Source organism: Eucyclogobius newberryi, unplaced genomic scaffold (genome assembly GCF_026437365.1).
Source record: "Eucyclogobius newberryi isolate DKJ021-1_F unplaced genomic scaffold, fEucNew1.0.hap1 SCAF_4, whole genome shotgun sequence".
Classification (NCBI taxonomy): Eukaryota; Metazoa; Chordata; class Actinopteri; order Gobiiformes; family Gobiidae; genus Eucyclogobius; species Eucyclogobius newberryi.
The window spans coordinates 19029238-19052412 of NW_027316056.1; the positions used below are offsets into that span (position 1 = coordinate 19029238).

The 23175-nt window shown below is 40.9% G+C and overlaps 1 protein-coding gene across 1 annotated transcript in view; it reads left to right on the forward strand.

Annotated features, from left to right (window-relative positions):
* Positions 1 to 23175, forward strand: part of gnav1 (guanine nucleotide binding protein (G protein) alpha v1) — a 43644-nt gene that overhangs the window by 4112 nt on the left and 16357 nt on the right. The window contains exons 3-4 of the mRNA XM_072462734.1: positions 4041 to 4133; positions 22798 to 22958. Coding sequence (XP_072318835.1) covers positions 4041 to 4133; positions 22798 to 22958 — 254 coding nt within the window. The remainder of the gene's footprint in view (positions 1 to 4040; positions 4134 to 22797; positions 22959 to 23175) is intronic.

Genomic DNA, 23175 nt, shown 5'->3' on the forward strand with positions numbered 1-23175 from the left:
ATGCAACTGATGATTATTTTAGTACTTAATTAGTCCATGAATTATGAGATTTTTACTAAATTTAATAAACTTCACTGTGTCGTTTAAGGGTTAGAATTATTTTACAGACAAAAGAGTGTTTTACGTTGTCTGTGTGCTTAACACTCTGAGTAATAAAACCTCTTCTGTCAGCTCAGGGCATGTTTTGGAGTCTGTGTATAGACCAGATAACGATTACAGTATTTGATTACTGGTCATAGCCACTTACTGTACTTCAGAGTTTTTGCTCTACCTGCACAGTGTGTCAGACCTAAGTCCATTTAAAGTTATTTATCTTCATATGTTACATGTCTCTATTCTCCTGCTGCTCTAAAACTGTGCGTTGCAACATTGAACTTTCCCCATTGTGGGGCAAATAATGGTTCTCTTATCTTATCTTACGATTTACTATGGTTATAATCGAGTAGTTGAGATGAATCGTGTAACAATAAAAAATAATCATAACAGATAATCGCATAATAACTTTTAGCTACACATTTTACTTAAAGAAAAGCAGGCCTTGTTTGTCTTGTTTCTTTCACGCTTACATTTACAGGGTAATCATGAAAACGCTCCACGCTACCACCATCATTGCTGACCTCCATCACATATAAATGCTTTGTTTTGTTTTTCCATAAACCTTGACTGGCTTCGTTTTGATCACTTCACCGCTAACAACAAAGCATGTCCAGCTAATATATAATCATTACTGTTATTTTAACTGCTTCTCTCCTGTTCATTTACCTCTGCTTTCATCAATAGTGCTTTGTGTTCACAGAAATGAGGGCTGAGTGATCAACGCGGTCCAAAATCATGTAAAAAGTTTGCATAATGTGTCTTGTAGGACTTTGTATTGCGCTGTACCCCTGTGCACGTTCTGCAATCTAAAGATAAAGCAGCCCTGTTCTCTCTTTAGTTACAGAAATTCAGATGGCATTGCTTTGCTAATCCGCTCTCCTTCCTGGTGAGCAGAGTCGGTAGTTAATGATTAGGTCAATGCCAGTCCAGCCACATTCTTTGTTGTAGTGTTTTCACAGCTAATTCTCCGACACAAGACAACCGCTAACGGTGCGGTCGGGCTGATCCCAACGGCACCCAGGACCAGAACAAAAGAGGAGTGTATCAGGGAAGATTTACAGATTATTGTGTTGTATTGAGAGCTGTAATATCAATGACGTAGTTGGGACAATCGTGTTCTTATGGAGATTTAAGTTGGAGGTTTGGCTCATTCAATACAACCGGGAAAGGCAATTATGCGTTTGCACTTGTACTTGTTTGGTCCTGGTTTGAGTGCAGTTTACTTCTGATGTAGACTTGGTTTGGTCCTCTTTTAGTGCTGGTTAAACCCTGGCTCTGTCCATGTTTAGTCCCAGGTTTAGTCCTAGTTTAGTCCTAATTTGAATGTTTTTATGCAAGTGTGAACTCATGTCTCACTCATGCCAGGTTAAAATAATTTGTTCATTTGTTAACACGGGCCAACTAAATTATTTTATAGAGTAGTTGAAGTATTTTTATAGTATTCTTATTGTTTGTTTATCTTATTTTTTGTTTTTTGAGAGTCAAGTGTACATTAAATGGGTGCAGACATTTGCTTTTGTTTTAAAATAGTGATGTGAAGTACTGAACTGCTTCTTACTGCTGCTTATTCTAATATTATTAATGTTATTTTTTTCTTGATTCATTTTTAAACCCGGATGACTTACCTTAAGGGGTGTTGGGGGTATTTCCCTCGTAAACTGGTGACAAAGCCCACATGCATTGTTGGTGAAGGGAGGCTGGTGTTCCTTTACCTTTCTATGTCTCAGAAGTGATGTAATGCAGGGTTCAGATTACCACACAATGACACATGGCTCCAGGCTCCTCCAGCGGGAAACCGCTTGTTTTTTGGTTCTTTGTTGCCATTTTAGAAGAAATATTGTAGACTTGCTCTTACTGAAAGGCTTGCCAGCAGATTACAAAGAATTAAATGACAATTTGATGGTAATAGACGATAAAAGCTCAGATGCTATCACTTGTTTATTATTATTGTTATAACACTATTAGTTGTATTCTAATATTGCTATAACAAAATCAAAATGTAAGCTCCTGAAGTGGGAAGTACATCAGAATATCAATAATACTGTGAATGTTGTTTTGGAGATATACAACATACAACATTATCAAGTGTTTGAAATAAATAATAGATATTAAAGAAATAATAAATAGCCGATTAAAAATAAAATGAGGAACAAAAGAAATTAATGTTGTAACCTACCAAGTAAAGTATAAAGTGATATTTCTGTTCTTTTGTGGGTGGTGGTTGTTGTTGTTATTATTACATTTGCCTGACACTAAAACCTCAATTTACACATACAACTTTATGTGCTTTTCTGTTGTAATGTCACATTATTATCTGGATATTGTTGCAATCAATATACGCCAAAAAAAAAGCAAGAACTACATAGCCCTTTGACTCAAAATAATATATTAACTCTGTGTGTCACTCTTTTTGAGCATTTGAGGCAAACTTCTGTGTGAGACTGTAGAAAAAATGACCCTTGGACCTTTGTTCTGAATCAGCTGCAGCATAAAGTCATTAAGTACTAATCACAGACACGGCACCAGACTCAGATATGACTGTATTCAATATGCCGTAAACTCATTTTGCCCATGCTTCTTTTCTCCACATTTAGCATCATTGCAGAACTGCACTGGTTCCCTGGCCTTTTTATTTGTAGTTCTACGTTGTGGTTTTCTGCTTTGTCTGAAATCTCTCCAAGTTTCATGCTTGTGCTTTTGTTTGTCCGTGATCTGTGACATTAATGTTGTAGTTAATATGTGTGATGTGCATTTGGATGATAAAAATAGTGAGATAATGTACCTTCTCACACATAATGAGATTCAACGACTGTGAATATTTAGTTTATATACTGTATTTGTTTTGTAAATACTCTGTACGGTAGTAGTAGTAATAATAATAATACAATAATACTGACTTCACCTCATCAAGACTCTACAAAACATAGATAAGTTGTTTCAGTCTTAGGAGCTGACACAAAGTAGCTCAGCTCCTTTAAATCAATGCATGGTGTGGACTGTATAGACTCAAATGCGTTTCTAAAGCTGCCATGATGGACATTCATCCTTAAACTGTCTCCTGTTGGACTTATCTCACCTGACACGTTTCATCTGCGTACGAAAGTGCAGTGCAGATAAAATCTGGAAGGAATGTGTGTAGTTTATCTTTCTGTCAAACTGATGACCAAGACTTTAACCACTTTTGACGTGGTAGAATGAAGAATTCTACCACGTCATTTACGTCAAATTTGACGTAATGAATTGAAGAATTACAAATGCATATTTTAAATTAATTCTAACATAACACAGTTAATTGGCATACAAAATGATTAAAACATAAATAAAAACACTAACATCCCAGGGCAGTTACTTAATTTATAATGAATTGGAATTTAATCATTTAATTTGAATATGACAAATACTTTGACAATTTAATTGACAATTCAATTGCACTTTGTTTGAATAATGAGAACAAAATCCTATGCCAACATGTAATCTAATTTACAATCTTTTAACGCAGAAATATTAAGCACTGGTGGATTTATTATTATATTATTTATTTTAGAGCCAGTTGTTTAATCGATTAATCAGTCGATGCTGTCTTGGTCAACCAACTATTTATTAATTTTTAAAGTTATTTTTAAGGATTTATATTCACAACAGCAGAAAGGAGTAACTGCCTTTTTAAAGATAATTGTTTATGATTTAATTGTTTATGAGTTTGAAAGTTTGAGTTAGAGTTTGTAATTATGCGAATCACAGAGCATGTCTTTAGTCAACTATAGCCCTATTGGATTGACAATTACCACATTGAATTTTCATTTGTTAAATTCAAATTGAAAATTGCATGTCAAACTTTTTTTTAAATGAATGTTGAAATAGCAATTGACATTTGTAAAATTAATTTCAATTGAAAATTAAAATGAAATGCACAGTTTCATTCTCTGTCCCCTTGTCGTCTGCAGCCTGCGGTACTGGATAATCTCTTGACATCAATGAAGTTTGTCCTCCATGGGATGGGAGCCCTACGAATCAATCTAGCCATCAGCAGGAACAAGGTCAGTTTAACTGCACTGCATGCAAATGTCCACTAGAGGGAAGTACTTCAACACCTATAAACGTTTCTATTGGTAGATTGTTTTTATTACCAAACAAGAATTAAAAATACCACACTTTTTGTTCATAATAGACCATTCTTATTTAAGTATAATTGCATGCAATCATTATACAACTAGGAAAGTATGACTAAAAGATGCAATGTCATTTTCAGGGGGAGCGGCCCTCAGACGGCTCTCTGTTATACATGAGTGCATGTGTAAGTGGTTTTAATCAAACCACGACACTACTGTGCCACCTACAATGATTAGAATGTCCTGGATGGCTCTCATATTTATTTGACTAAAAATTATGTTCATGCATAATATTTTTTATGTTTCTTACCTCATTAGTTACACTGAAAAACTTAACAAACTCAAATGTTGCTTAGTCGCTACTTAAAAAAGGAGAAACAGTTGAAAAATATAGCCGGAAGCGGCAATGATCAGCCCTCGCCACGCCGCCGCCACGCCGCAAGAGGAGGGGGCGCTAACGCGCCCCAATTGTCCTTTTATTACATCTACTGCTGAATCTGTGACGCTGTCACATCTTCTCCCCTTTGTTTTACCATCAAAAAGCAATTTTATTTTGAATTCTTGGCAAAATGTGCGGCTTTGCCGCACAGACACCGTGACTCTTAGAATAAAAATGTGGATAACTTTTGATGGTCCACCCCTGAAGATGAGTCTCACCAAATTTCAGGTTAATATGTCTAACGCCCTAAGAGGAGTTCGTGAAAGTCTAAAGTGTAAACATGTTCTGGCGATTTCCCCATTGGAATAACATGGAAGGTTTCGGTCATCGTTACGACAAAGCCATAACAATTATGACATGGGTCTCATTGACTTTTTTGATGGGGATGCCAAAATTGAGTTGTGTGTCAAATTTCATATAATTTCGCAAAACTAAATATTTAACCTTCATATAAAATCTGTAGGGGGCGCTGTGGCTCCAAATTAATTTATTTCACTTCAAGTAGGTTTAGGGCAAAGAGTTTAACAACTGATTCTAATTTGACGTAATTCGGACTTTATCTGCGCAAACGGCAGAAATGTTAAATTTGGGAGATTTCTGAAATTCTTGCTACAGTTTGCGGCTTTGCCGCACAGAGACCGTGAGAGGTATCAATGTAATTTGGATAACTTTTGATGTCCCACTCCTCAGTAGCATTTTCACCAAATTTCAGCTTTTTAGGGCCAACGACCTGGGAGGAGTTCGTAAAAGTACGACGTTTGGAAAAACTCTGAAGTCATGTTTAGCCATTTTTTAAGCAATATGGCCGACATTTGGTTGGGCGGACGGCGTTGCCGTAATAATATTTTTTACTTCTCTTGTCACCATCTACCTCTGCGCCAAATTTCATGATTCTACGATCAGATTTTTTTTGGGTCATTTCCCATCTCTCAATGCATTTTTGGTACATTTGGGGGCACTGACGCGCCAATTTTTTTAATTTTAGAAAAAGGAAATAGCCAGAATGTAGAGAGGCACGATTTTTAGAGGTGTGCTAATTTTTGTGACTTTTCGTCAATGTTCACTGGGTGAAAAATAGGGGGGTTGGTCCCGAGAAGAAGAAGAAGAAGAAGAAGAAGAAAGAATTAAAGCCGCAAGCGGCATCCAACGGCCCTCGCAGGCCACCGGCCTTCCGACTCTGCGCTTTCGACTTGATAAAGATGGCGCCCTTATTGTGTTGAATTAAAAAAGAACTTGACAGACGGCGACACATTGGACATGGCCAATCCAGTGCAAATCAACACAAGTGTCAGTCAAATTTGCTGCGCCGCCGCACAGAGACCGTAGCACTTGGAATAAAAATATGGATAACTTTTGCTGCCCCGCTTGTGTAGATGATATTTCCCAAAGTAAAGCTTGATCGAGCTATTGCCCAGGGAGGAGTTTGTTAAAGTGTGAAGCGTAAATGTGAACATTTCAAGGATTTGGCGGTTTTCCCATTTGTGACAGTATATTTGCAGCTCCACGGCACAAAGACCGTACCACTTAAAATCAAAATATGACTAACTTTTGATGCCCCGCTTGTGTAGATGATTCTCCCCAAATATGAACTTGATCGAGCTATTGCCCTAGGAGGAGTTCGTTAAAGTGTGAAGCGTAAAAATGTGGTCATTTTAGAGATTTCGCTGTTTTCCCATTTCTGACATAAATTTGCGGGTCCGCCACACAGAGACCGTAGCACTTAGAATCAAAATATGGACAAGTTTTGATGCCCCGCTTGTGTAGATGATATTCTCCAAATATGAACTTGATCGGACAATCGCACTAGGAGGAGTTCATTAAAGTGTGAAGCGTAAAAATGTGGTGATTTGAGCGATTCTGCGATTTTCCCATAAGGATAACAAGGGATATTTCTGTCATCGCTACGGTTACGCCGTACAAAATATGACTTTGGCTCTCATACTTTTATGATCAGGATGGCAAATTAGAATTTTGTTCAAAATATCATGTCATTTGGAAAAACTCTATTGTTTATAGGCCACTCTGAAGGCCAAATAGTCAGAATTCTGGGAAACGTTTGCGGCTCCGTCGCACAGAGACCGTAAAAGTTATCCTTAAAATTTGGATAACTTTAGATGCCCCACTTGTCTAGAGGACGTACAGCGATTTAGAGGTTGGTGGGCAAAACGCACTAGGAGGACTTCGTTAAAGTGTAAAACATAAAAAATGTGGTAATTTGAGAGATTTTGTGGTTTTCACATAGGGATAACATGGGAGGTTTCTGTCATCGCTACGACTACGCCGTAAAAATTTAGGCATTTTTGTGATTGGCTTTTGTGATCGGGACGGCAAAATAGAATTTTGGGTAAAGTTTAGACAATTTTGGTAAAACTAATTTTTGACCTTCAATGTTAATTTAAAGGTCACTCTGTAGGGGGCGCTATCGCGGCCATTTCAATTTTGTCAGCCTAAACTGGTCCAAACTAGAAAGTTTAACAACTGATTCAAATTTGGTCCTAATCGGACTGGTTTTGATCAAATGGGAGCAATTTTTAGATCTGCAATATTCCAAAATAAGTTGTCCAACTTTGCGGCTGCGCCGCACACAGACCGTAAAAGGTATCTCAAAAAATTGGATAACTTTAGATGCCCCACTTGTCCAGAGGACGTACGCCGATTTTGAAGTTGGTGGGCAAAACGCCCTAGGAGGAGTTCGTCAAAGTTTGACGTGAACAAAATGGCTAACACAGCGTGTTTTCATTTTCAAAGGAAGATGGCGGCCATAGGGTAAGTCTGGGGGCGTGGCTACAATGATTTTTTTTGTTTGTCCTCACGAGAGGAATGCGTGTTCCGAATTTCGTAGCTTTACGCCAAAGTTGACCTCGGGGCGTCTCCCATAGGCGCAATGTATTTTGACTTTTGTCGGTGGCGCTGTCGCGCCATTTTTTAACGGAAAAAAAAATGGCCCAGAAAAAATAAAATTTTTCGCCGATTCTGAATTTTGGGCAAAGTTTGGTGAGTTTTTGAGCATGTTCAGGGGGTCAAATTAGAGATCAAAGCGCTGAAGAAGAACAAGAAAAATAAAAATATTAATATTTTTAGCAAAAACAATATAGCCGTTTCCACTATAACAACAAATGATACATCGTTTGAAAGCTCTAAGCCTTCCCGATGCCGTCATGGGGTGGAATCATCATTACGAGCGCTTACGCGCTCGTCACTCCCTATTCCGTCGGGATGCCCCGCCCACTCCCCATAGACTTCCATTGATTTGAGCAGATACAAGCATGGCCCATGCCTGCGGCATGGACTCTCGCGTACAGGACGATGCCAGGAGGGTTTTTGGAGGAATGCAGCGCTTCGCGCTGCTGTTGTCAACAATGAGTGAATGGGCTACGCCCATTCACTCATTGTTGACTATTTCTGTCATAGCAGGAGTAAGTATGCATGATCCATGCCTTCGGCATGGGCTAGTTCACTGTACTTGCCAGGGGCGACGGGGTACCAGTCAGACAGTTGCAAGTTGCGGTTGCAAGTTGCGGGAGCAATAGGCCCTCCGCCCTGCTGGGGCTCGGGCCTAAAGATTAAAGCCGCAAGCGGCATCCAACGGCCCTCGCGGGCCGCCGGCCTTCCGACTCTGCTCTCTGCATTTTACAGAGATGGCGCTAACGCAATTGTCTAAGAACTAAGACAGTGACACATTGGACATGTACAATGCTGTGCTTAACCAGTGCAAATGAACACAAAGCTCCAGCACACAGAGACCGTGACACTTGGAATAAAAATATGGATAACTTTTGATGCTCCGCTTGTGTATATGATTTTCCCCAAAATATGAGCTTGATCGAGCTATTGCCCACAGAGGAGTTCATTAAAGTGTGAAGCATAAATGTGAACATTTCAAGGATTTGGCGGTTTTCCCATTTGTGACAGTATATTTGCAGCTTCACGGCACAGAGACCGTAGCACTTAAAATCAAAATATGGATAATTTTTGATGCCCCACTTGTGTAGATGATTTTACCCAAATATGAGTTTGATCGGACAATCGCCCTAGGAGAAGTTTGTTAAAGTGTGAAGCGTAAAAATGTGGTGATTTGAGCTATTTTGCGATTTTCCCATAAGGATAACATGGGATGTTTCTGTCATCGCTACGGTTACGCCGTACAAAATATGACTTTGGCTCTCATACTTGTATGATCAGGATGGCAAATTAGAATTTTGTGCAAAATATCATGTCATTTGGAAAAACTCTATTGTTTATAGGCCACTCTGAAGGCCAAATAGTCAGAATTCTGGGAAACGTTTGCGGCTCCGTCGCACAGAGACCGTAAAAGTTATCCTTAAAATTTGGATAACTTTAGATGCCCCACTTGTCTAGAGGACGTACACCGATTTTGAGGTTGGTGGGCAAAACGCACTAAGAGGAGTTCGTTAAAGTGTAAAACATAAAAATGTGGTAATTTGAGAGATTTTGCGGTTTTCCCATAGGGATAACATGGGAGGTTTCTGTCATCGCTACGACTACGCCGTAAAAATTTAGGCATTTTTGTGATTGGCTTTTTTGATCGGGACGCCAAAATAGAATTTTGGGTAAAGTTTAGAACATTTTGGTAAAACTAATTTTTGACCTTCAATGTTAATTTAAAGGTCACTCTGTAGGGGGCGCTATCGCGCCCATTTAAATTTTGTCATCATAAACTGGTCCAAACTAGAAAGTTGAACAACTGATTCAAATTTGGTCATAATCGGACTGGTTTTGATCAAATGGGAGCAATTTTTAGACCTGCAATATTCCAAAATAAGTTGTCCAACTTTGCGGCTGCGCCGCACACAGACCGTAAAAGGTATCTCCAAAAATTGGATAACTTTAGATGCCCCACTTGTCCAGAGGACGTACGCCGATTTTGAAGTCGGTGGGCAAAACGCCCTAGGAGGAGTTCGTCAAAGTTTGACGTGAACAAAATGGCTAACACAGCGTGTTTTCATTTTCAAAGGAAGATGGCGGCCATAGGGTAAGTCTGGGGGCGTGGTCACAATGATTTTTTTTTTTTGTCCTCACGAGAGGAATGCGTGTCCCGAATTTCGTAGCTTTACGACAAAGTTGACCTCGGGGCGTCTCCCATAGGCGCAATGTATTTTGACTTTTGTCGGTGGCGCTGTCGCGCCATTTTTTGATGAAAAAAAAAAAGGCCCAGAAAAAACAAAATTTTTCGCCGATTCTGAATTTTGGGCAAAGTTTGGTGAGTTTTTGAGCATGTTCAGGGGGTCAAATTAGAGATCAAAGCGCTGAAGAAGAACAAGAAAAATTAAAGCCGCAAGCGGCATCCAACGGCCCTCGCGGGCCGCCGGCCTTCCGACTCTGCGCTTTCGACTTGATAAAGATGGCGCCCTTATTGTGTGTGGAATTAAAAAAGAACTTGACAGACGGGGACACATTGGACATGGCCAATCCAGTGCAAATCAACACAAGTGTCAGTCAAATTTGCTGCGCCGCCGCACAGAGACCGTAGCACTTGGAATAAAAATATGGATAACTTTTGATGCCCCGCTTGTGTAGATGATTTTCCCCAAATATGAACTTGATCGGGCTATTGCCCACGGAGGAGTTTGTTAAAGTGTGAATCATAAATGTGAACATTTCAAGGATTTGGCGTTTTTCCCATTTGTGACAGTATATTTGCAAATCCACGGCACAGAGACCGTAGCACTTAAAATCAAAATATGACTAACTTTTGATGCCCCGTTTGTGTAGATGATTTTCCCCAAATATGAACTTGATCGGGCAATCGCCCTAGGAGGAGTTCGTTAAAGTGTGAAGCGTAAAAATGTGGTCATTTTAGAGATTTCGCTGTTTTCCCATTTCTGACATATATTTGCGGGTCCGCCACACAGAGACCGTAGCACTTAGAATCAAAATATGGATAAGTTTTGATGCCCCGCTTGTGTAGATGATATTCTCCAAATATGAACTTGATCGGGCTATCGCCCTAGGAGGAGTTTGTTAAAGTGTGAAGCGTAAAAATGTGGTGATTTGAGCGATTCTACGATTTTCCCATAAGGATAACATGGGATGTTTCTGTCAACGCTACGGTTACGCCGTACAAAATATGACTTTGGCTCTCATACTTTTATGATCAGGATGGCAAATTAGAATTTTGTTCAAAATATCATGTCATTTGGAAAAACTCTATTGCCACTCTGAAGGCCAAATAGTCAGAATTCTGGGAAACGTTTGCGGCTCCGTCGCACAGAGGCCGTAAAAGTTATCCTTAAAATTTGGATAACTTTAGATGCCCCACTTGTCTAGAGGACGTACACCGATTTTGAGGTCGGTGGGCAAAACGCACTAGGAGGAGTTTGTTAAAGTGTGAAACATAAAAATGTGGATATTTGAGAGATTTTGCGGTTTTCCCATAGGGATAACATGGGAGGTTTCTGTCATCGCTACGACTACGCCGTAAAAAATAAGGCATTTGTCTGATTGGCTTTTTTGATCGGGACGCCAAAATAGAATTTTGGGTAAAGTTTACAACATTTTGGTAAAACTAATTTTTGACCCTCAATGTTAATTTAAAGGTCACTCTGTAGGGGGCGCTATCGCGGCCATTTCAATTTTGTCAGTCTAAACTGGTCCAAACTAGAAAGTTCAACAACTGATTCAAATTTGGTCCTAATCGGACTGGTTTTGATCAAATGGGAGCAATTTTTAGATCTGCAATATTCCAAAATAAGTTGTCCAACTTTGCGGCTGCGCCGCACACAGACCGTAAAAGGTATCTCAAAAAATTGGATAACTTTAGATTCCCCACTTGTCCAGAGGACGTCCGCCGATTTTGAAGTCGGTGGGCAAAACGCCCTAGGAGGAGTTCGTCAAAGTTTGACGTGAACAAAATGGCTAACACAGCGTGTTTTCATTTTCAAAGGAAGATGGCGGCCATAGGGTAAGTCTGGGGGCGTGGCCACAATAATATTTGTTTTTTGTCCTCACGAGAGGAATGCGTGTCCCGAATTTCGTAGCTTTACGCCAAAGTTGACCTCGGGGCGTCTCCCATAGGCGCAATGTATTTTGACTTTTGTCGGTGGCGCTGTCGCGCCATTTTTTAACGAAAAAAAAAAATGGCCCAGAAAAAATAAAATTTTTCGCCGATTCTGAATTTTGGGCAAAGTTTGGTGAGTTTTTGAGCATGTTCAGGGGGTCAAATTAGAGATCAAAGCGCTGAAGAAGAACAAGAAAAAATATAGCCGCAAGCGGCAATGATCGGCCCTCGACACGCCGCCGCCACACCGCCGCCACGCCGCAAGAGGAGGGGGCGCTAACGCGCCCCAATTGTCCTTTTATTACGCCTACTGCTGAATCTGTGACGCTGTCACATCTTCTCCTCTTTGTTTTACCATCAAAAAGCTATTTTATTTTGAATTCTTGGCAAAATGTGCAGCTTTGCCGCACAGACACCGTGACTCTTTGAATGAAAATGTGGATAACTTTTGATGGTCCTGAAGATGAGTCTCACCAAATTTCAGGTTAATAGGGCTGACGCCCTGGGAGGAGTTTGTGAAAGTCTAAAGTGTAAACATGTTCTGGCGATTTCCCCATTGGAATAACATGAAAGGTTTCGGTCATCGTTACGGCAACGCCATAACAATTATGACATGGGTCTCATTGACTTTTTTGATGGGGATGCTAAAATTGAGTTGTGTGTCAAATTTCATATAATTTCGCAAAACTAAACATTTAACCTCCATATAAAATCTGTAGGGGGTGCTGTGGCGCCAAATGAATTTATTTCACTTCAAGTAGGTTTAGGGCAAAGAGTTTAACAACTGATTCTAATTTGACGTAATTCGGACTTTATCTGCGCAAACGGCAGAAATTTTAAATATGGGAGATTTCTGAAATTCTAGCTACAGTTTGCGGCTTCGCCGCACCGAGACCGTGAGAGGTATCAATGTAATTTGGATAACTTTTGATGTCCCACTCCTCAGTAGCATTTTCACCAAATTTCAGCTTTTTAGGGCCAACGACCTGGGAGGAGTTCGTAAAAGTACGACGTTTGGAAAAACTCTGAAGTCATGTTTAGCCATTTTTTAAGCAATATGGCCGACATTTGGTTGGGCGGACGGCGTTGCCGTAATAATATTTTTTACTTCTCTTGTCACCATCTACCTCTGCGCCAAATTTCATGATTCTACGATCAGATTTTTTTTGGGTCATTTCCCATCTCTCAATGCATTTTTGGTACATTTGGGGGCGCTGACGCGCCAATTTTTTTTATTTTAGAAAAGGGAAATAGCCAGAATGTAGAGAGGCACGATTTTTAGAGGTGTGAACATTTTTGTGACTTTTCGTCAATGTTCACTGGGTGAAAAATAGGGGGGTTGGTCCCGAGAAGAAGAAGAAGAAGAAGAAGAAGAAGAAGAATTAAAGCCGCAAGCGACATCCAACGGCCCTCGCGGGCCGCCGGCCTTCCGACTCTGCGCTTTCGACTTGATAAAGATGGCGCCCTTATTGTGTGTTGAATTAAAAAAGAACTTGACAGACGGCCACACATTGGACATGGCCAATCCAGTGCAAATCAACACAAGTGTCAGTCAAATGTGCTGCTCCGCCGCACAGAGACCGTAGCACTTGGAATAAAAATATGGATAACTTTTGATGCCCCGCCTGTGTAGATGATATTTCCCAAAGTAAAGCTTGATCGAGCTATTGCCCACGGAGGAGTTTGTTAAAGTGTGAAGCGTAAATGTGAACATTTCAAGGATTTGGCGTTTTTCCCATTTGTGACAGGATATTTGCAGCTCCACGGCAAAGAGACCGTACCACTTAAAATCAAAATATGACTAACTTTTGATGCCCCGTTTGTGAAGATGATTTTCCCCAAATATGGGCTTGATCGGGCAATCGCCCTAGGAGGAGTTTGTTAAAGTGTGAAGCGTAAAAATGTGGTGATTTGAGCGATTCTACAATTTTCCCATAAGGATAACATGGGATGTTTCTGTCAACGCTTCGGTTACGCCGTACAAAATATGACTTTGGCTCTCATACTTTTATGATCAGGATGGCAAATTAGAATTTTGTTCAAAATATCATGTCATTTGGAAAAACTCTATTGTTTATAGGCCACTCTGAAGGCCAAATAGTCAGAATTCTGGGAAACGTTGCCGGCTCCGTCGCACAGAGACCGTAAAAGTTATCCTTAAAATTTGGCTAAATTTAGATGCCCCACTTGTCTAGAGGACGTACACCGATTTTGAGGTTCGTGGGCAAAACGCACTAGGAGGAGTTCGTTAAAGTGTGAAACATAAAAATGTGGATATTTGAGAGATTTTGCGGTTTTCCCTTAGGGATAACATGGGAGGTTTCTGTCATCGCTACGACTACGCCGTAAAAAATAAGGCATTTTTGTGATTGGCTTTTTTGATCGGGACGCCAAAATAGAATTTTGGGTAAAGTTTAGAACATTTTGGTAAAACTAATTTTTGACCTTCAATGTTAATTTAAAGGTCACTCTGTAGGGGGCGCTATCGCGCCCATTTAAATTTTGTCATCATAAACTGGTCCAAACTAGAAAGTTGAACAACTGATTCAAATTTGGTCATAATCGGACTGGTTTTGATCAAATGGGAGCAATTTTTAGACCTGCAATATTCCAAAATAAGTTGTCCAACTTTGCGGCTGCGCCGCACACAGACCGTAAAAGGTATCTCCAAAAATTGGATAACTTTAGATGCCCCACTTGTCCAGAGGACGTACGCCGATTTTGAAGTCGGTGGGCAAAACGCCCTAGGAGGAGTTCGTCAAAGTTTGACGTGAACAAAATGGCTAACACAGCGTGTTTTCATTTTCAAAGGAAGATGGCGGCCATAGGGTAAGTCTGGGGGCGTGGTCACAATGATTTTTTTTTTTTGTCCTCACGAGAGGAATGCGTGTCCCGAATTTCGTAGCTTTACGACAAAGTTGACCTCGGGGCGTCTCCCATAGGCGCAATGTATTTTGACTTTTGTCGGTGGCGCTGTCGCGCCATTTTTTGATGAAAAAAAAAAAGGCCCAGAAAAAACAAAATTTTTCGCCGATTCTGAATTTTGGGCAAAGTTTGGTGAGTTTTTGAGCATGTTCAGGGGGTCAAATTAGAGATCAAAGCGCTGAAGAAGAACAAGAAAAATTAAAGCCGCAAGCGGCATCCAACGGCCCTCGCGGGCCGCCGGCCTTCCGACTCTGCGCTTTCGACTTGATAAAGATGGCGCCCTTATTGTGTGTGGAATTAAAAAAGAACTTGACAGACGGGGACACATTGGACATGGCCAATCCAGTGCAAATCAACACAAGTGTCAGTCAAATTTGCTGCGCCGCCGCACAGAGACCGTAGCACTTGGAATAAAAATATGGATAACTTTTGATGCCCCGCTTGTGTAGATGATTTTCCCCAAATATGAACTTGATCGGGCTATTGCCCACGGAGGAGTTTGTTAAAGTGTGAATCATAAATGTGAACATTTCAAGGATTTGGCGTTTTTCCCATTTGTGACAGTATATTTGCAAATCCACGGCACAGAGACCGTAGCACTTAAAATCAAAATATGACTAACTTTTGATGCCCCGTTTGTGTAGATGATTTTCCCCAAATATGAACTTGATCGGGCAATCGCCCTAGGAGGAGTTCGTTAAAGTGTGAAGCGTAAAAATGTGGTCATTTTAGAGATTTCGCTGTTTTCCCATTTCTGACATATATTTGCGGGTCCGCCACACAGAGACCGTAGCACTTAGAATCAAAATATGGATAAGTTTTGATGCCCCGCTTGTGTAGATGATATTCTCCAAATATGAACTTGATCGGGCTATCGCCCTAGGAGGAGTTTGTTAAAGTGTGAAGCGTAAAAATGTGGTGATTTGAGCGATTCTACGATTTTCCCATAAGGATAACATGGGATGTTTCTGTCAACGCTACGGTTACGCCGTACAAAATATGACTTTGGCTCTCATACTTTTATGATCAGGATGGCAAATTAGAATTTTGTTCAAAATATCATGTCATTTGGAAAAACTCTATTGCCACTCTGAAGGCCAAATAGTCAGAATTCTGGGAAACGTTTGCGGCTCCGTCGCACAGAGGCCGTAAAAGTTATCCTTAAAATTTGGATAACTTTAGATGCCCCACTTGTCTAGAGGACGTACACCGATTTTGAGGTCGGTGGGCAAAACGCACTAGGAGGAGTTTGTTAAAGTGTGAAACATAAAAATGTGGATATTTGAGAGATTTTGCGGTTTTCCCATAGGGATAACATGGGAGGTTTCTGTCATCGCTACGACTACGCCGTAAAAAATAAGGCATTTGTCTGATTGGCTTTTTTGATCGGGACGCCAAAATAGAATTTTGGGTAAAGTTTACAACATTTTGGTAAAACTAATTTTTGACCCTCAATGTTAATTTAAAGGTCACTCTGTAGGGGGCGCTATCGCGGCCATTTCAATTTTGTCAGTCTAAACTGGTCCAAACTAGAAAGTTCAACAACTGATTCAAATTTGGTCCTAATCGGACTGGTTTTGATCAAATGGGAGCAATTTTTAGATCTGCAATATTCCAAAATAAGTTGTCCAACTTTGCGGCTGCGCCGCACACAGACCGTAAAAGGTATCTCAAAAAATTGGATAACTTTAGATTCCCCACTTGTCCAGAGGACGTCCGCCGATTTTGAAGTCGGTGGGCAAAACGCCCTAGGAGGAGTTCGTCAAAGTTTGACGTGAACAAAATGGCTAACACAGCGTGTTTTCATTTTCAAAGGAAGATGGCGGCCATAGGGTAAGTCTGGGGGCGTGGCCACAATAATATTTGTTTTTTGTCCTCACGAGAGGAATGCGTGTCCCGAATTTCGTAGCTTTACGCCAAAGTTGACCTCGGGGCGTCTCCCATAGGCGCAATGTATTTTGACTTTTGTCGGTGGCGCTGTCGCGCCATTTTTTAACGAAAAAAAAAAATGGCCCAGAAAAAATAAAATTTTTCGCCGATTCTGAATTTTGGGCAAAGTTTGGTGAGTTTTTGAGCATGTTCAGGGGGTCAAATTAGAGATCAAAGCGCTGAAGAAGAACAAGAAAAAATATAGCCGCAAGCGGCAATGATCGGCCCTCGACACGCCGCCGCCACACCGCCGCCACGCCGCAAGAGGAGGGGGCGCTAACGCGCCCCAATTGTCCTTTTATTACGCCTACTGCTGAATCTGTGACGCTGTCACATCTTCTCCTCTTTGTTTTACCATCAAAAAGCTATTTTATTTTGAATTCTTGGCAAAATGTGCAGCTTTGCCGCACAGACACCGTGACTCTTTGAATGAAAATGTGGATAACTTTTGATGGTCCTGAAGATGAGTCTCACCAAATTTCAGGTTAATAGGGCTGACGCCCTGGGAGGAGTTTGTGAAAGTCTAAAGTGTAAACATGTTCTGGCGATTTCCCCATTGGAATAACATGAAAGGTTTCGGTCATCGTTACGGCAACGCCATAACAATTATGACATGGGTCTCATTGACTTTTTTGATGGGGATGCTAAAATTGAGTTGTGTGTCAAATTTCATATAATTTCGCAAAACTAAACATTTAACCTCCATATAAAATCTGTAGGGGGTGCTGTGGCGCCAAATGAATTTATTTCACTTCAAGTAGGTTTAGGGCAAAGAGTTTAACAACTGATTCTAATTTGACGTAATTCGGACTTTATCTGCGCAAACGGCAGAAATTTTAAATATGGGAGATTTCTGAAATTCTAGCTACAGTTTGCGGCTTCGCCGCACCGAGACCGTGAGAGGTATCAATGTAATTTGGATAACTTTTGATGTCCCACTCCTCAGTAGCATTTTCACCAAATTTCAGCTTTTTAGGGCCAACGACCTGGGAGGAGTTCGTAAAAGTACGACGTTTGGAAAAACTCTGAAGTCATGTTTAGCCATTTTTTAAGCAATATGGCCGACATTTGGTTGGGCGGACGGCGTTGCCGTAATAATATTTTTTACTTCTCTTGTCACCATCTACCTCTGCGCCAAATTTCATGATTCTACGATCAGATTTTTTTTGGGTCATTTCCCATCTCTCAATGCATTTTTGGTACATTTGGGGGCGCTGACGCGCCAATTTTTTTTATTTTAGAAAAGGGAAATAGCCAGAATGTAGAGAGGCACGATTTTTAGAGGTGTGAACATTTTTGTGACTTTTCGTCAATGTTCACTGGGTGAAAAATAGGGGGGTTGGTCCCGAGAAGAAGAAGAAGAAGAAGAAGAAGAAGAAGAATTAAAGCCGCAAGCGACATCCAACGGCCCTCGCGGGCCGCCGGCCTTCCGACTCTGCGCTTTCGACTTGATAAAGATGGCGCCCTTATTGTGTGTTGAATTAAAAAAGAACTTGACAGACGGCCACACATTGGACATGGCCAATCCAGTGCAAATCAACACAAGTGTCAGTCAAATGTGCTGCTCCGCCGCACAGAGACCGTAGCACTTGGAATAAAAATATGGATAACTTTTGATGCCCCGCCTGTGTAGATGATATTTCCCAAAGTAAAGCTTGATCGAGCTATTGCCCACGGAGGAGTTTGTTAAAGTGTGAAGCGTAAATGTGAACATTTCAAGGATTTGGCGTTTTTCCCATTTGTGACAGGATATTTGCAGCTCCACGGCAAAGAGACCGTACCACTTAAAATCAAAATATGACTAACTTTTGATGCCCCGTTTGTGAAGATGATTTTCCCCAAATATGGGCTTGATCGGGCAATCGCCCTAGGAGGAGTTTGTTAAAGTGTGAAGCGTAAAAATGTGGTGATTTGAGCGATTCTACAATTTTCCCATAAGGATAACATGGGATGTTTCTGTCAACGCTTCGGTTACGCCGTACAAAATATGACTTTGGCTCTCATACTTTTATGATCAGGATGGCAAATTAGAATTTTGTTCAAAATATCATGTCATTTGGAAAAACTCTATTGTTTATAGGCCACTCTGAAGGCCAAATAGTCAGAATTCTGGGAAACGTTGCCGGCTCCGTCGCACAGAGACCGTAAAAGTTATCCTTAAAATTTGGCTAAATTTAGATGCCCCACTTGTCTAGAGGACGTACACCGATTTTGAGGTTCGTGGGCAAAACGCACTAGGAGGAGTTCGTTAAAGTGTGAAACATAAAAATGTGGATATTTGAGAGATTTTGCGGTTTTCCCTTAGGGATAACATGGGAGGTTTCTGTCATCGCTACGACTACGCCGTAAAAAATAAGGCATTTGTCTGATTGGCTTTTTTGATCGGGACGCCAAAATAGAATTTTGGGTAAAGTTTAGAACATTTTGGTAAAACTAATTTTTGACCTTCAATGTTAATTTCAAGGTCACTCTGTAGGGGGCGCTATCGCGCCCATTTCAATTTTGTCATCATAAACTGGTCCAAACCGGAAAGTTTAACAACTGATTCAAATTTGGTCCTAATTGGACTGGTTTTGATCAAATGGGAGCAATTTTTAGATCTGCAATATTCCAAAATAAGTTGTCCAACTTTGCGGCTGCGCCGCACACAGACCGTAAAAGGTATCTCAAAAAATTTGATAACTTTAGATGCCCCACTTGTCCAGAGGACGTACGCCGATTTTGAAGTCGGTGGGCAAAACGCCCTAGGAGGAGTTCGTCAAAGTTTGACGTGAACAAAATGGCTAACACAGCGTTTTTTCATTTTCAAAGGAAGATGGCGGCCATAGGGTAAGTCTGGGGGCGTGGTCACAATGATTTTTTTTTTTTGTCCTCACGAGAGGAATGCGTGTCCAGAATTTCGTAGCTTTACGACAAAGTTGACCTCGGGGCGTCTCCCATAGGCGCAATGTATTTTGACTTTTGTCGGTGGCGCTGTCGCGCCATTTTTTGACGAAAAAAAAAATGGCCCTGAAAAAATCTAATTTTTCGCCGATTCTGAATTTTGGGCAAAGTTTGGTGAGTTTTTGAGCATGTTCAGGGGGTCAAATTAGAGCTCAAAAAGCAGAAGAACAAGAAAAATAATAAAAAATATAGCCGCAAGCGGCAATGATCGGCCCTCGCCACGCCGCCGCCACACCGACGCCACGCCGCAAGAGGAGGGGGCGCTAACGCGCCCCAATTGTCCTTTTATTACGCCTACTGCTGAATCTGTGACGCTGTCACATCTTCTCCCCTTTGTTTTACCATCAAAAAGCTATTTTATTTTGAATTCTTGGCAAAATGTGCAGCTTTGCCGCACAGACACCGTGACTCTTTGAATGAAAATGTGGATAACTTTTGATGGTCCTGAAGATGAGTCTCACCAAATTTCAGGTTAATAGGGCTGACGCCCTGAGAGGAGTTTGTGAAAGTCTAAAGTGTAAACATGTTCTGGCGATTTCCCCATTGGAATAACATGAAAGGTTTCGGTCATCGTTACGGCAACGCCATAACAATTATGACATGGGTCTCATTGACTTTTTTGATGGGGATGCTAAAATTGAGTTGTGTGTCAAATTTCATATAATTTCGCAAAACTAAACATTTAACCTCCATATAAAATCTGTAGGGGGCGCTGTGGCGCCAAATGAATTTATTTCACTTCAAGTAGGTTTAGGGCAAAGAGTTTAACAACTGATTCTAATTTGACGCAATTCGGACTTTATCTGCGCAAACGGCAGAAATTTTAAATATGGGAGATTTCTGAAATTCTAGCTACAGTTTGCGGCTTCGCCGCACAGAGACCGTGAGAGGTATCAATGTAATTTGGATAACTTTTGATGTCCCACTCCTCAGTAGCATTTTCACCAAATTTCAGCTTTTTAGGGCCAACGCCCTGGGAGGAGTTCGTAAAAGTACGACGTTTGGAAAAACTCCGAAGTCATGTTTAGCCATTTTTGAAGCAATATGGCCGACATTTGGTTGGGCGGACGGCGTTGCCGTAATAATATTTTTTACTTCTCTTGTCACCATCTACCTCTGCGCCAAATTTCATGATTCTACGATCAGATTTTTTTTGGGTCATTTCCCATCTCTCAATGCATTTTTGGTACATTTGGGGGCGCTGACGCGCCAATTTTTTTTATTTTAGAAAAGGGAAATAGCCAGAATGTAGAGAGGCACGATTTTTAGAGGTGTGAACATTTTTGTGACTTTTCGTCAATGTTCACTGGGTGAAAAATAGGGGGGTTGGTCCCGAGAAGAAGAAAGAAAGAATAATATTCCGATGCGAAAACAATGTTTCCCATTTTTCAAATATCATAAACTATACATTTTCGGAAAACGCTCGCGCTTTCCTACCTCATGGTGTGGGTCCCTGGTCACTGACGGGTACTTTCGTTAATTTTGAGTGGGCTCCGCCCACTTTGTGTTTTTGGCCCTCTATACAGTAATAATGTTCAATTTTTGCATTACATGCTTATATGCACGGAACATGCAAGAGATGGGGAACGTATTCGTGAGGTACTTAGCGCAAATGAGTGCTTTATATGGGGATGACGACCGCTTCGCGGTCGTCATCCCAATGTAAGGTGCTCGTTTAGTGCGCACTTTTGCACGGGCTTCGCCCGTTTACAACGGTAATGTTCCATTTTCCTACTACTAATTAGTATGCACGGGGCGTGCATGAGTGAAGGAGTGCGTTAGTGAGTGTTTGGAAGTGGGCGAGCGCTTCGCGCTCGATTTCGTGCGCACTACGTGCGCACTTTCGCAGCCGTGCTTCGCACGGCCTTACGAGATTAATAGGCCTCTCGCCAGCTTGTGGCGCTCGGGCCTAATAAAAATAATAATATTTTTAGCAAAAACAATATAGCCGTTTACACTATAACAACAAATTATACATCGTTTGAAAGCTCTAAGCCTTCCCGATGCCGCCATGGGGTGGAATCATCATTACGAGCGCTTACGCGCTCGTCACTCCCTATTCCGTCGGGATGCCCCGCCCACTCCCCATAGACTTCCATTGATTTGAGCAGATACAAGCATGGCCCATGCCTGCGGCATGGATTCTCGCGTACGGGACGATGCCAGGAGGGTTTTTGGAGGAATGCAGCGCTTCGCGCTGCTGTTGTCAACAATTAGTGAATGGGCTACGCCCATTCACTAATTGTTGACTATTTCTGTCATAGCAGGAGTAAGTATGCATGATCCATGCCTTCGGCATGGGCTAGTTCACTGTACTTGCCAGGGGCGACGGGGTACCAGTCAGACAGTTGCAAGTTGCGGTTGCAAGTTGCGGGAGCAATAGGCCCTCCGCCCTGCTGGGGCTCGGGCCTAATGACAAGCTCTATTTAGCACCGTTGTATAAGAAACTTGGTACAAAGTGCCAATAAAGTAACTGCGATTGAGGTGCTATTTTGATCTTTGGATTTGACCTGAAAATTAGGCCATACTTTTGGTCTCGGTGTGGACTCTGACAGTTTAATAAATACGCTAAAATGAAAAAGGAAAAATTAAGAATAATGACAATCTTTATTTCTATATAGCGCTTTTCCAGTCGCTTTACAATTTTTTGCATTATTCATTGCTTCCAACAGTTTCCACTGCTGCCCCACAGTGGCACCTGGGTCTCCCAGCGATCTCACATCCATGTGAGAACAGGCCCCAAACCTGGCTTTTGTAATACCATAAATCAGCAACAGTCCAAAGGTCTAGTTTTAAATTTAATTTCAAAACAATCAACTGTTTTTTTAATATTTTAGATTAGTATATAACTACAGGTGTTAGTGATGGCAGGATTAATTAATTTAATCTTTAATTAAAATAAATATTGTTTTGTAGATATGCACTCTTTAACAGTTAACTATTAAAAAAACCTGCAGAATAAGAATATATATCAATATAAATATAATAAGGAATACAAATATAACACTTGCCATCTTTAAAATAAGAGTAAATGTATGAGATTTCTGCACCTTTTTTAAAATATATACTTTAACCTTTATACTTTACCCTATAATTTACCCTAATTTCAATTAGGGTAAATTTGCTGCCCATTTCTTCCCATTTCTGATAGATTTAAGTAATAAATAAAATAATAAGAAAAAAGGTAAACAAAATGTTTCAATATTGCTCATTAAAACTATATTAATGAGTGATATTGAAGCAACATTAAAAGGAAACATCAGCTGACCACATGGATATTGGTAATTGGAGTTAAAGTGCTAGTATGATCTCACATTAGTTTGGTGCTCATGTTTCAGGTGCACGCTCACTCAGTCCTGTCCTGTGGCCGGTGTTTTGATGAGGACCAGGTCTTGTTCCCGTTTGTGGCCCACGCACTGACCTGTCTGTGGGCCGACCCGGGCGTTCGGGCGGCCGCTGCCAGAGGATACGAGTATGAACTCAACGACTCCGCCCTGTAGTGAGTATTTACTGCATGTGAAGGGAGCAGCAGGATGCTAATTAGCAACACTTAGCAGTTAATGTTTGACCATGCGTTTGTTGTCACTGAGGATCAAATTCAACTGAGGACATAATGAGTAGTAATTATGTTAAAGTTGAGAAAAGCAAGCAATGGAATTTTTTTTTTTTTAGTTGAGCCAGAATAATAATACAGAAATATAATTTTTGTGTAAGAC